This window comes from Saccostrea cucullata, unplaced genomic scaffold (genome assembly GCF_032062105.1).
Source record: "Saccostrea cucullata isolate Sc308-1 unplaced genomic scaffold, CSIRO_AGI_Scuc_v1 ctg457, whole genome shotgun sequence".
NCBI classification, from domain to species: domain Eukaryota; kingdom Metazoa; phylum Mollusca; class Bivalvia; order Ostreida; family Ostreidae; genus Saccostrea; species Saccostrea cuccullata.
In genome coordinates, this window is record NW_026933724.1 from 396132 (window position 1) to 411396 (window position 15265).

General features: G+C 36.6%; 3 protein-coding genes across 3 annotated transcripts in view; 2 read left to right on the forward strand and 1 right to left on the reverse strand.

Annotated features, from left to right (window-relative positions):
• Positions 1-15265, reverse strand: part of LOC134239164 (uncharacterized) — a 164465-nt gene that overhangs the window by 127095 nt on the left and 22105 nt on the right. The window lies entirely within an intron of this gene.
• LOC134239156 (uveal autoantigen with coiled-coil domains and ankyrin repeats-like) lies at positions 2479-4561 on the forward strand. Its single transcript, XM_062721319.1, has 2 exons — positions 2479-2543; positions 2755-4561. The coding sequence occupies exon 2, from the start codon at positions 2757-2759 to the stop codon at positions 4329-4331; it is 1575 nt and encodes a 524-aa protein (XP_062577303.1). The 5' UTR covers positions 2479-2543; positions 2755-2756; the 3' UTR covers positions 4332-4561.
• LOC134239161 (uncharacterized) lies at positions 5058-15251 on the forward strand. The gene is made up of 5 exons (XM_062721325.1): positions 5058-5192; positions 5388-5687; positions 6393-6629; positions 13999-14139; positions 14286-15251. Exons 1-5 carry the CDS (start codon positions 5058-5060, stop codon positions 15135-15137), a joined length of 1665 nt encoding a protein of 554 aa, XP_062577309.1. The 3' UTR covers positions 15138-15251.

Here is a 15265-nt window from a genome sequence, read left to right on the forward strand (position 1 = left end):
CAAAACTATCAGGTGTATAATCTTTGTGTTTGCTTTTAATGTGGTTGAAATAAAATTAAGCGACAGGGACATTGCACAATAAAAATTATTTATTATCACAAAGAAAATGTATTTATTGTTATGAAAAGAAATATATATGATACAAGGTTTAACTTATCAGAAAATTTTTACTTAAGAATCAAAACTATATATTACACAGAGGGGATTCAGAATAATATTTGCCTCGGCGACAGTAACGTACATTTCAAATAGGCTACTATATTTGAATTTGGAACTCCTTAAATACCCTTTCAGATCGATAATTATATGAATTCTTATTCATTGTTATATGACTATTTATAATGTTGATTTAAAAATTACATCAGTGGTATTTCTTTTAAATGAAAATGAGGCGACATTATTTGAGCCCTTATATTGAGAATGGGTGATGAAGAAATTCCACAATTTTTATCCATATAATGTACATTAATTTCTTTTATTTACTTCGATCATTTTACAATGCAAAGTATAAAGATTCTCCTGTCATTGCAAAGCTCCATAAATCACTTCTAATTTCATATCATGTTTATAAACATTGGTATTTATGGTTAGATTAAAATGAACATCAATTTCTTCACATATGTATTTCTAAAATGCTTTTACAGGGTAAAAATTTCAACTTTTAATTAGACCTTTCTGAGAACTTCAAAGAACCTTGAAGCACATTAAGAGGCATATAATGAAAATTATTGCATGAAAAGATATAATTTTCAAGCTTCATTTTGAGACTTTTTGAATTAAATTATAAAATAAAGAGTTGTCCTTCCTGGCTGAGGATCGGAGTCCCTTAATTCAACATTTATTATCTAATTTAAATAAACAAAACTTTCCAGATTTGGGCAACAATAAACTTCTTCATGCACATTAAAAGAAAGAGGAGACTTAGCCAAGATTTTTTGAGATTTAAACAGTAATACATTGAATATTGTATAAACTTTCAAAGAAAAAACTTGAAAAAAAAACTAAAGAAACTAATTCAAAAGAAATCACCAAGATACAATTTTTGGGGGGCTTTGTATGAATATCCTTGACCTTTGGACCAGAACATCTTTGACCTTATAGGACCAGAATATTACAGATGCTATTTTTAAGTTACTAGGAGCTATGATATGCTTCATTTAAAAAGCTTAAAAAGAAACAAAGTATCATTCTTTTGCAATATACATTGACTTAAAATAAGTCTTAGGGCCTTAAATCTATGTTAAAGGGAGTTTGTGATATATGTTATTCCTATGTAAAATCTCAGACTTAGTTATGGTACAGGAACTTAAATACTTACTAAGCAGACAAAATGCATCATGGATTTCTCACAGGTACTTGTGGACTGGACCCCTCCCCCACCACTCCGGTTTGTTTATGTTGTACCCCCACTAGTCATTCTGGGTTTAAAAACATGTATTTATATCATTTTCACCTAAAATGTTGGTCCACACTGTCTCTACATATATTTCTGTCTCAGTCCATGCTATCGGATTGACTCTGCAGTTCGTAAAAATCCCACAATATCTCCTAAAACAGCATGTCCACTAGCACCTGTGGGATTTCTGTCCTTGACCTCTGACCTTTTCATCTCAAAATCTTATAGGGTGTTGTGATATAGTTTCATTGAAAAAGGTCAAAAGCTTTATTTTTTCAAACATTCAAATAGAAAGCATTAATGTTAATCTTTGACCTTTTTACAATTCATTAGAATTTTTTTTTTTTACGCCATAAGGAGTTATTATATAAAATTCATTGCAAAAGCTCAAAAGCTTTTTGAAATAACATCCAAAAATGAAGTGTTTCACATTGAGAGATGACAGACTGGTGGATACACCCAAATTTTTCAGTGAGAGTGGAGCACAAACACTATCTATCAGGATGTTAAATTTTTAACAATATACTGCATCTTCAAATGATTGATGCTTTTGGGTCAAAATGTCCAGAAAAGTGTATCAAGAAAAAAACATTTTCTGCAGTGACTATCGCAAAGTCAATGAAGAATAGAACTTATTCTACAAAGTCCAAAAAATGATGACATTTTGAAAGCATTGCTGCACAGATACTTTTTTTCAATAAGATCATTTATCTACTTAAAACCATACACTGAGCTTATTCTACAAAGTCCAAAAAATGATGACATTTTGAAAGCATTGCTGCACAGATACTTTTTTCAATAAGATCATTTATCTACTTAAAACCATACACAGCTTATACAAACAAAAAATGATGACATTTTGAAAGCATTGCTGCACAGATACTTTTTTTCAAAAAGATCATTTATCTACGTAGACATACACTGATAAAACATATTCAGGTATTACAAAGCAACTTTAAGATGCATTGACTGAGTCACAAACAATATACACATGACAATGGATTCTCAGTCACTGATGGAACAGATTAAGACGTACGTCCTGCTCATTGTTCTTATTGTTCAGGCACACTGCACTATGTCACTAGAAACTCTGCACAGCAATTTAATCCAGAGGTGCAAATTAATAGATTTATATGACAATCTGAAGGTAAGTTTCCTTATATTTGTCACCAAAACTAATAGTATTTTTTCTTTTTAAAAAATTATTCCCATCCACAGTTTTTCACTTTCTTGAAGTATTTTGTTTAAATCAGCTACAAATGATACTGAATTTGTAATATATGTTATTTAATGATGCGTTCATTGAATTTTTGATTTTCGCAAATATCCAAATTAATTTCCCTTTTTAAAATTTCAAGCTATGAATAAGACTTCGGGTAAGGAAACCTCCACAGTGAATATCACATACAAACCATCAGCAAAAGAACCTGCTGTTCCCAATAACACAAACAAAACAGCTGGAAAAGAATTCACAGGGGTATCAACTAAGCGGCCTAATCAGAAACAACGAAATCGCCAAAAAGTTACGAAAATAATTTCTCCAAAGAAAGTGTACGCAGAATGCTCCACACAAACCGAGGAGGAATGCTCAACAGACGTTAATCAGCTGACAAAAGCGGCTCACATTATCTACTCCTTCTGTCATACAAATGCAGGTGAACTTTTGCCCATTGAAAAAGTCTTAGATGAGTCCTCAAAGATTCTGCAGGCCCTCGCTCAACTTAGCAAGTCTTTTGACTTCTCGGACATCCCAGAATCCATTCCTTTCACCAAGAAGTTGCGAGAAGAGGTAAAATCTATTGAAAAGTGTCACAACCGCTGCAGGGAGCTTGTTTCTTCAGAAGAACTACAGTCCTTCTTGCCAAAAACAAAACTCAAAGGCCTTGGTACACTTGTCCACTGTAAGATGCTATTAGAAGAGTTTAAGCTCAGAGAAAGAAAGTTTAGACAAGCTGTGATAAGTATTATAGAATCTGAAAATCTGGGACTCAAAAGAGCTGAAAACATCTTGTCAAAGATGGACCACAAAGAGCAAATTCACGACTTGGTGGATAGTGTTGCAGAAAACCAGAGAATTTCCAGCAACAAAGATAAGGATGAACTGCATGACCAATACCGAGAGATAAGCATCAAGCAGAAAAACCAAATCCAGAAACTGGAGATGAAGTTAGAAAAATACGAGGAAGACAAAGAAAAGATAAGGGATGAGTGCAGAAGACAGGTGATAGAAATAGAAAAAGGTCTTATATTGTGTAATCAACAATGGGAGCGAAAACTGCAGGAACAATCAAACAAACTGGAACTGTATGATTCAGAAAAAACAAAGTTACTAAGATTACTAGAAGAAGAAAAGCAGAAGATAGCCCACAGAGATATTGAAACCAGAAAGCTTAACAAACTGTATCACGAAACAAAAGACAAATTAAAAGAAACGGAAAAATTAAACTACAACATGTCAAAGGCCAGGCGAAAGTCCCATAAAAATTTAGTTGATAAAGCATGCAGCGCTAACCTGAAAGCAGAATATACTAGTACCCACTGCCAAACAGAAAATTCCATTTCAGTGCCCAAATCAAACACTTCTGGTTTTAGTTCTAACACAGCTTTGTCTTCAGCTGATCAACAGAAAATGAGCTCTCACAATAAACATCAAAATCACTTCCACGGCCCAATAAATAATGTCCATCTCTATCAAATCTTTCCTGAGAGAAGTTCTAATTCCTCAATACCTCACAAAGAATCTGTACAAAGTGGAAAGAGCAGGTCTAGCTCTCGCCTGCATATCTCTACAGGAACACGGAGGCAATCGTTGACCAATCAAAATCAAGAACAAAGCGTGACTTTTGAACACCATGAAGAGACTGAATTTGTTTATCGCTCAGAATCAACCATGTCTTTTGCAAATTCTGATTCTCTACACGGAGACGATTATTAATGACAAACTTAAAATCAAATAATAAGAGTTATCTCCCTTTCTTCCTTCCATGTCTTGAAATCTGTGCAAGCTAGCAGAAAGCATGAACAGGTGTGAATTTTAGTGAAATAATAATTTTCTTTGACTGACCTTTGATGTAGAAGTCAATCCTATTGTAAAGATGAAATGATACATTGAAATCAATTAAATATAAATGCTTAAACAACAAGCATAAATAATCATTTATATGTGTATGTAAATTATGTTCTAACACTCAATGTTTTATTATTTATTTATTTATTTATTTATTTTTTTTTCGTTATTTCTATTTACTGTTATAATTTCATTCAGAACAAAAATCATGTAATATTGTCACTGCATTGTTTCTTCAAGGCTAACTGATTCAATGCCATGTACAAAGATAGTAATTATTGTAACAATTGTATCTGTACGTGGATCCAGTAATCATTGCTGGCAACTATTCATCAAAACTAGTAACAATAAAACATCCAAATCTTAAATCCGTATGTGTGTGTTTTTACATGCCCTTGAAAATTTACAGAAAAAAAAGAAACAAATTAACAGCAGTTAAAAGGAAATGGTAAAAAGGATCAAGGGAAAAAGCAATAAAAATTGAAAATAAGATCCTTTCAACTGTAATTCTAATTGAAAGTCAACAAAATGGTAATTACATTTCAAAACTTGAACACAACAATGCTCTGAGGTGTCGGTTTTTGTACATTGTCAATGGCTTACTGTGAGAGAAGGGCCCTAGAGAATTGTCGGACCACCCTGGTGGAAAGACTCCACCCTACAACCCAGTTCCTGGGGTGGTTTGTACAGCATGGGGTCATGAAGGGGAGAGACTTCAACAAAATTACGGTTTGTAACTGTAGCGAAAATATAACTGCCCATATTTTTTAAACAAATTTATTCACATTTTAAACATCCTATAAATTGTTTATTTTGGGATAAAAAAAATCCAAGGCATTAAAATGACTTTATCTCTCAGGAAATATATTATGGATAACAATTCTTAATTTTAGTCAAGCTACTCAACATGTAATTTTTGTTCAGGATATAAGCACAATGTCACAGAGGACAGAAAACTTCCTCTTTCAAGTGATAGCCAGAAAACCTGGAGCTCTGAAATTCCTCATCCACAAACTGAAGGCTGACAAACGCACAGCAGACCTCGCCAAGAAACTGAAAGATGAGGTGGAACAAGTGGAATTTATCCGCAGACAGAAGGTGGAACAAAGAAAACACAGGAAGATCCTCAAGCTCCAACAAGAACTCAGCAACCTCTACTTGTTTGCTTTTGGTGAATACTTTGTAAATGATAATTCCATAGACTTTCACTTACAAAAATTTAAGGTAGTCCGATCCTCAGGTTTATAAAATTAGCTGTTAAGTGATTAGAAATACTCATAAAAGTATCTCTGAATCCACAAAGTTATGTAAATTTATCCACAGTATTTCTTTAAAGTTAAAGGTTTAAGTTAATCATATCATATAGGAAAAATTGTCAAAATTCCAATATTTTTGCAGAAAAAGAGAATTGGAATATCAGCAATGCATTTTCTAATTGCAAATTGATCAACAAATATATTTTAGGTTAAAAAACGATAGGTATCCAGGCATTCAGAGATACTGTCATGATTTTTACACTTATTTGGTATTTTTTTTCTTTTATTTCCATCGTGTATTCTATATTCATAGTATAAAAGGCTTTTGGTATCATTGCAAGACACCACAAATCACTTCTAATTTCATATCATGCTATTAAGCATTGGTATCTAAGGCTGGATTCAAGAAAATCTTATTTCTCTTAAACTGTATTAATTTTATTCCCTTTTGTAGGGTACAAATGTCAACTTTTATAAGACCTTTTCTGAGAGTTCCAAAAACGTTGAATCTTATATAGATAAATAGAATGAAAATTGTTGCATGAAAAAAAATCATTTTCAAGCTTCATTTTGATGTATTTCAAATTAAATATTAATTTTTGGAGTTATCTTTCCTGACTGAGGATCGGATATCCTTAAAGTAGCCATAAGCACAATCATTTCAGCATATCAGGAACTACAGCACACCTTTGGCCATGCTAAATCATTTCCAGAGATGGTCAAAATCATCCTGGCTAAAAATGCCGAGTTCGTTATGTGGATGAGGGAATTAGAAGCAGTACAGACAGCTATGGTAGATTTGAAATCAGACTATAAGAGAAGAACTTGTGTCATCAGGGAACAGTTAAAAAAGTATGAACAGAAGAACAAAGACCTGGAGGTTGAGAACGAGACACTCAGGCAAAATGTTGTAAGGACAAGGCAAAGTGTGTATAGAAAATCTGGTCCACAAAAAATTGCTTAAAAATTGATAATTAACATTCACACAACTGTTTCATTTCTTTTTCCAACAAAAACATAAACATCTCTAATTTTTTACAACAATGTTATAACTTTGAAACGAGTTGTTATGAAACTATGCAACATATGTTGCTGTAGGTCCTAAATATGACCAAAAAGGTAAGTCAAAACAGGTATTGCATCTTAGAAAATATTTGGTATGTTTGACAAAATATGAAACAGATGTGAAAATTGCTAAGTAAAATTGACACATGCAATTTACATTCTCAAAAAAAATACTAAGCATTAATAAAGAAGAATAAATCACATTTATTTTTATTTTGTTTTGCTAATGTTTTTGTGCATACAGTTGTACCTGCTATTATGGACACCTTTATTCAGCAGCCACTACCCATGAGCGACCAGTTTCAATCCTGCCCATTCATTTTTTCTCGATCTACTCCTACAGTTTTTGTCCGATTTCTTTATAACTTAGTACAAAAGATGACTACACAAGATGCATAAATCTGTCAGATTTTTTTTTCCTGAACCTTGATGCCATGGTTACTAAAAATTTTCTGTGAAATACTTTCAAAATGCTACTTCTCCTACAGTTTTAGTTTGATTTCAATATAATTTGGGGCACAAGTAGACTACAAGATACATAATTCTGTGCATCTGTTTTTTTTAATTTGATGAACTGTTTTGCCATGGTTACTAAATAAAGAGAATTTCAAGTTGTTACTTCTTCTTCATACTCATTTAATATCAATATAATTTGGCATACAATAGACACCACCCTTGTTCCCTGGCATGTCTTTTACTTGTCACTTCAAGGCTTGGCACCAAATGCAATGGGAGAGGAGAAATATGCAACGGACCAGACCGGGATTCAAATCTTGGCGCCTTGAATCTTAAGTCAGATGCTCTATCTACTGAGCAAACTTGCCATAGGCAATTGAACCTACCTGACCATTGCATTCCTATCTCCTTAAAAGACCATCCCCCAAAGACACAAATCAAGGCTCTTCCCTGGCAGTTCATTCACTTTTCACAGCTTTATTTGTAATTGGTAAGAAGAAAAAATGGTAATGTCAAGACTGGAATTTGAATGCATAGTCAAGTGCTCTACAAACTGAGCGTTCCGGCCTCCCATAATAGAACCAGTCTTACTGCCATATATTTTTCTCCCCTTAAATGCCATCATCCCTTAAAGAAACCAACCTAGCCTCTTTCCTTGCAGGTCTTTCACCAGCCACTTTAAGATAATGGCTTGGCACCAAATGTATTGGGAGTGAAATAAAATACAAAGGACCAGACAAGGATTCAACCTGGGCCCCCTGAATCTTAAGTCTGGTGCTCTACCAACTGAGCTAGCGAGCCGGCCACAGGCAATCAAACCCAACTGACCATCTCAATAAAAGATCCCCCCTAAAAGACACCAAACCAGGCTCTTCCCTGACAGGTCTTTCACTTGTCATGGCTTTATTTGTGATTGGCAAGAAGAAAAATGCTACAGTCCAGACTTACATTTGAACCCAGGCCCGTGAATCTCCAGTCAGGTGCTCTACTTGCTGAGCTTTCTGGCCTCCCTTAATAGAACCAGTGTGACTGCCACATTTACTCTTTCCAAAAAATGCCTTCAACCTGCCCCCACCCCCTCCCCCTACCCCTGGAAACCAACCAAAGCTCTTCTCGGGCAGGTCTTTCACTGGTCACTTCAAGGGCATAGTTTGGCACTAAATGTAATGGGAGAGAGAACAATGCAATGGACAATCCCAGAATTCAAATCTGGGCCCCCGGTATCTTATTCAGCTGCTCTATCTACTGAGCTAGCTGGCCACAGGCGACTGAACCCATCTGACCACTGCATTCCTCTCTCCTTAAAAGACCACTCCCAAAGACACCAACCAAGGCTCTTCCGTGGCAGATCTTTCACCTGTTACTGTGGAATCATTTTTATTCGTGGGGGTCAATGTTCGTGGGTAACCAAAAATGTTCTGGTTAGTAGGGACGTCGTAATTTCGTTGGTAACAAGTTCTGTTTCATTTTTTTTTTCTCCAAAGTTAAAACAAAGAAGGATAACTCCGTCAATGTTGCTTATTTAAGTTATCTGTCTTGTGAACACAAAAATGTACCGGCGGCTTACAGCGGAAAATTACAGCCATGATGTCGCAGTAAATTATGATTATAAAGAACACCAGTTGTATGCGTAATATGTTTTGAGAACGACGACGGCAATGCCAAAATTGACTTTTAAACGTCTACCCTGAAACCAATTTATGCTAATTAGCTAATTAGCACCAACTCCAAAATCCCACTGAAAATTGATCTCATCAAAGGGGAATTTGAGCGTGTTGGACTATAATGTAAACACTACAGTAACTTAAATTTAACAGTTGTATTTACCATTTTATTACTTATTGTATATAGTTATCGATGTCTTTGATACTTAATTTTTTTGTTTGGTTTTGTGTCAATAACCATATACAGATTGTCTTCTTTATGTGCGATCACAAGGACAAGTATAACGGTTATTTTACGATTTAAAATAGTCTGTGTAATCGTAACTTTTTAAAACAAATAATAAAACAAATGTTTGAATATACATTAGTGGGGATGAAAATTCGTGGGTCAGGGTTACCCACGAAAGCCACGAACATTGGTCCCCCACAAACTATGATGATTCCACAGTACTTCCAGGGCATGGCATGGCATGGCATGGCATGGCTCTATACGTCTTTTCAGAGAGGAGTAAAATGCAACAGTCCAGACTGGAATTTGAACCCAGACCCCATGAATCTCTAGTCAGGTGCTCTGTCTGGCCACCCACAAAGAACCAGTCTGACTTCCACATTTTTCTCTCCTTAAATGCCTTCAAACCCCCCCACCCCCCCCAACCCAAGAATAAATTCAAGCTCTGCTATGGCAGATTTTTTACCAGTCACTTCAAGGGAATGGCTTGGCACCAAACATAATGGGAGAAAATAAAATGCAACAAACCAGACTAGGATTCAAACCTGGGCCCCCTGAATCTTTAGTCAGGTGCTCTACCAACTGAGCTAGCTGGCCACTGGCTATCCAAACCATCTGGTAACTGCATTCCTCTCTCCTTAAAAGACCATCCCAAAAGATATCACCCTAGGCCCTCCCCTGGCAGGTCTTTCACTTGTTATGGCTTTATTTGTAAATAGTGAGGGGGGAAAAATTTGACAGTCCAGACTTGGATTTTAACCCCAGCCCCCTGAATCTCTAGTCAGATGATCTACTTAGTGAGCTATCAGAACAAGTCTGCTTGCCACATTTTTCTCTCCTTAAGAGCCTTCACACCCCTCCCCACCCAAAGAAATGAACCCAAGCTCTCCTCTAGCAGGTCTTTCACCAGTCACTTCAATGGAAAAGGTTTGGTACCAAATGTAATGGGAGAGAGAAAAATGCAATGGATCAGCCCAGGATTCAAACTGGGCCACCTGAATCTTTAGCCAGGTGCTGTGCTCTATCAACTGAGCTAGCTGGCCACAGGCAACTGAACTCATCTGACCATTGCATTCCCCTCTTCTTAAAAGATCATCCCCCAAAGACACCTACCTAGGCTCTTCCCTGCCAGATATTTCATCTGGCACTTCCAGTGCATGGCATGGGTCTATTACATTATTGGATAGGAGAAAAATGCAACAGTCCAGACTGGAATTTGAACCCAGGCCCCCTGAATCTCTAGAAAGGTGCTCTACAATCTGAGCTATCTAGCCTCCCACAACAGAACCAGTCTGCCTGCCACATTTTTCTTTCCTTAAATGTCATCATAACCCCAAGAACCAACCAAAGCTCTTCTCTGGCAGGCTTTTCACCAGTCATGCACTTCAAGGGAATGGCTTGGCACCAGATGTAATGAGAGTTGAATTAAATGCAACAGACCAGACGAGGATTCAAACCTGGGCCCTCTGAATCTTTAGTCAGGTGCTCTACCAGCTGAGCTAGCTGGCCACTGGCAATTGAACCCATCTGACCCCTGCATTGTACTGTATAAGTGGAAATTTTAGCGAGACGCAAATTTAGTGATTTGTCCTTAAAATTTGGTAATTTAATTTTTGCGAGTAGTTATTTTAGCGATTTTAAAATGCTCACTAAAAATCTATTTCAAATTAAACACAGTTTATTTTTTAGCAATATGTAATTTTAGCAATCTCGGAACCCTCGCTAATAATGCCAAAATTAAATCTTCGCTAAAAATTCTGCTTATATGGTATGTCTTCTCCTCAAAAGACCACCCCCCCAAAGACACCATTCTAGGCTCTCTCCTGGCAAGTCTTTCACCTATCACTTCCACAGCATGGCATGGCACTATATGAAAATGGAGAGGAGTAAAATGTGACAGTCCAGACTGGAATTTGAACCCAGACCCCATGAATCTCTAGTCAGGTGCTCTACTGAATGAGCTATCTGACCTCCCACAATACAGTCAGTCTGACTGCCACATTTTACTTTCCATAAATGCCTTCACTCCCCCAAAGAACCAACCCAAGCTCTTCTCTGGCATGTCTTTCACCAGTTACTTCAACAAAATGGCTTGGCACTAAATGTAATGGGAGAAAATAAATGCAATGGACCACACCAGGATTCAAACCAGGGCCCCCTAAATGTTTAGTCAGGTGCTCTACCAACTGACCTAGCTGGCCACAGGCAATTGAACCCTTCTGACCACTGCATTCCACTCTTCTTAAAAGACCACCCCAAAAGACACCACCCTAGGCTCTTCCCTAGCAGGTCTTTCACTTGTCACCGTTTATTTGTAATTGGTGAGAAGAAAAATGTGACAGTCCAGACTTGGATTTTAACCCAGGCCCCCTGACTCTCTAGTCAGGTCACCCACAATACAACCAGTCTGACCCCCACATTTTTCTCCTTTAATTCTCCCCCCTCCCCCCCAAGAAACAAACCCAAGCTCTTCCCTGGCAGGTTTTTCACTGTTCACTTCAGGGGAATGGCTTGGCACCAAATGTAATGAGAGAGAGATAAATGGAATGGTTTACCAGGATTTAAGCCTGAGCTAGCTAGTCACTGGCATCAAACCAACCTTACCAATGCATCCCCCCCTGAAAAAGACCATCTCCAGAAGACTCCAAAAAAGGTTTTTCCTTGGAAGGTCTTTCACCTGTCACTTCCAGGGCATGGCATGGTTATTTATGTAACTGAAGAGAAGAAAAATGTGACAGGTGGGACTAGAATTTCAGGCCCCCTGAATCTATAGTCAGGTGCTTTACTCACTGAGCTTTCTGGCCATCCAAAATTGAACCAGTTTGACTGCCACATTTGTTTCTCAATAAATGCCTTCAACCCACCCACCTCCAAAGAAAACAACTCAAGCTCTTCTCTGATAGGCCTTTATCATCACTTCAAGGCTTAGCACCAAATGCAATGGGAGAGGAGAAAAATGCAATTGACCAGCCCAGGATTCAAACCTGGGTCCCCTGAATCTTAGTCAGGTTCTGTATCTACTGAGCTAGCTGACCACAGGCAATTGAACCCATCTGAGCACTGCATTCCCCTCTCCTTTAAAGATCCCCCCAAGACACTAACCCAGCCTATTCCCTGGTAGTTTTTCACCTGTCACAACTTCTTTTGTAATAAAATCATATGTTCTTAAATGCAGGTCACGGTTACCCACTTTTCAGTTGACTTTCTCCAAGGACCAAAGATGCAGCAACTGACAAAGTTTGATGAATGTAAGTCAATCAATACTTTATAATCCTAAATCTTTTATAATTTTTGCTTTTCGTCAATGTTAAATGAAAACACAAACTCAAATTACATGTATTCTTGAGTTGATATTGCAATTGCCTGAAGGTGTTATGTCGGCGCAAGTGGCAAACTAAGTTTTTTGTGGCACAACTTGAAGAATCAAGTTGTAATACAGTGGAGCCTCATTTATCCGGACGCTTTGGTTCCCAGTCAATTTGTCCGGATATGTGAAGCGTCCGGATATCTGAATTGCCAGTTAAATGAGACAAAATAACATTTCAAAATTCTGTTCCCATGAATAATCGTCAGGAAAATGAAGCATCCGGATATCTGGGGTCTGGATATCTGAAGTTCCACTGTATTCAGATTCAGCTTTAATATGAAGGGGTATCATGTAACAGTTGTGGTCTTTTAGTTTCTGACAGAGACATGTCTCTGGTTTCTGATCACACTTCACGCCCCTTGCTGCAATATTTTACCTTGAAAAGGGCAAATAACTTTATTTATAACAATTTATAGCACATCCAACCTGAACCGGTATTCACAAAAAAAATACCGCGATACGTATTGTAAAGAATGAAATCGGGATACACTGGTTAACCAGTAATAACGCACAGCACTAATTATCTCCCCTTGTTTAAGGGTCAATTTCCTAGGTTTATTAAAAACAGATGCCCTTGGGCTCAAGGATACTAAGTGACAAATTTTACTAGGCCAAAGAGTTCTTGAGTTATGGCCCATATTATTTCAAAAACTTTAAAACACTCACAAATGGCCAAAACATTAGCTCTTTCAGCATTTGGCTCAGATGAACTAAAAACTGTATGCACAGTAGATGTAGTCTTTTGAAAGTATTTCATAAAATTTTCTATTTTTTAGTTACCAAGGCAACATCATGTTTAAAACTCAAAATCCAATTTAAAGATTTAAATGTCTTTTCTACATTTGTGCCCAGATCACAACTGTAGAAGGAGAAGCGCAAGTTGTTACAGTTTTCAAAGGTAACTTGTGAAATTTGGATTTCAATGAATTTAAATGAAATATATGGAGATAAAAGTGTGCACAATTATTATATTTATATGCTAATTTATGGGATAATTGTTTTGAATTAAATTGTGTCAAAACAATATGTATTTTTGTGTCCCTCTCCTAACTTAAATAACAGAAATTATAAAATTGTACACTTCTGAACTGGAGGCATTTTTCACAAAAGAACCTGGGTAGGATATCAAAATTCTGTCATTTGTACTGTCCTACACCGTGAAACTAACACACCTAGAGTATTTCATAATTACTGACTGGTAAAGTTCTACTGACTTTCACATATGATCACCCTTAAAGAAAAGACAATATCTTCACAAGCTTAAATTTCAAGTCTTCTTTCTTTTAAATCATTGATTCATTAAACAATTTCGTTCAAAATAGGAAACAAATTTAGAAGGAAAGTATCACATACAAATTAGAATTTGCATGACACAGCCAGGCTAAATTTGTAAGTATTATTTAAAAAACAAATCAAATATGCAATTTATATAATTCATTTACTACACCTGAAAATATTCTTTTTAATCTAATTTTAATCTGAATTCTATTTTTTAAAGCAAAGCATGGATACCAGTGAGCTGTATGCTTTGGAGACTTGTCGGAAAGACATCAGTAATAATCTTCTGGTGACCGATGCTGTTCTACGTCGACTGGAAAGTACGGACATGATATCCCACCGGGATAGAATGTGTTTCATGGTAATCAGTCTCATAAAACAATTCAATTAAATAACTACACTTAAGGACAACTCTAAAGCAATCTTGCTCCAAAACAAAATTTACCTGCTTTTGTGCAACAATGATTTATTTTACAATAATGAATTCTGGTTTTTTTTTTGTTTCAGAGAATAAGACAGAGTTCAAAGAGAAACACCCAATTAGCAGAGATAATGCGCAAGAAAGAAAAAGGTTTCAGTGCATTTACGGAAGCTTTAATGCTTGAGAGGAACATAAACCAATACTGTGTGGATAAAATGCAAAAAATGGTGAAGCACCATAAGCAGCAGCACAGGCTCAGAGAACTAAAAGAAACAGATCTTGTCACAGATGGAAAACCATTCAGGGACACGAAAAAATGTCCCAAGCCCTCAGTGGTGTTTGAGAGCTTCTACAATTCAGTGGCTCCACTGGTTCATGGTGATAATAAAGAAAACTGTATGGAAAATACAGAGAAGCAAAGCTGTGATGGCAGTGACATTGTGAAGGCCCTCAAACACTGCAGAATGGCACTGGATCCCAAAGAGGAAAATTCAGATGTTTCATTAAAAGACCTGCAAAGCAAATACCTTCAGAAGAAACTGCAGACCATTGCCGATGATCTTCGATCAGAAAGAAGCATGTGGAAGAAAAGGATGGAAAGTCTCCTAGTAGAAAATGATGAATTAACAACAAAAGTGGAAGAACTTGAAAGTGAGCTACAGCAGGAACGGGATGAAAAAGACAAAATAATTCGTGAAACAGTGGACAGAATTGTCAAAGAGAGGCTGCTTCGACTAAATCACGTAGATACTAAAACTTCCTCTAAACCCAGTGTGACCATCAACATTCACAACCATGGACATTTTCAAATGGGTGGTACTAATGCCATGGACCTGGACTCTGATTCAACATCAGAATCGGACCAATCAGAGAAGCCGGACTATGAGAATCAGAATACACCGGACTTCCCTGGTCTGGCAGACAGCGTTCTGTATTAATTGGGACCAATTTTCAAAATCTACATCAAACTCCTATTATCAATGACTTTTGAATGCTTCTGTGTGTTGTTTTACTTAAACAATAAAATGTTTTCTTTGGTTGTTAGTACAGAAATTAATGTCGCAGC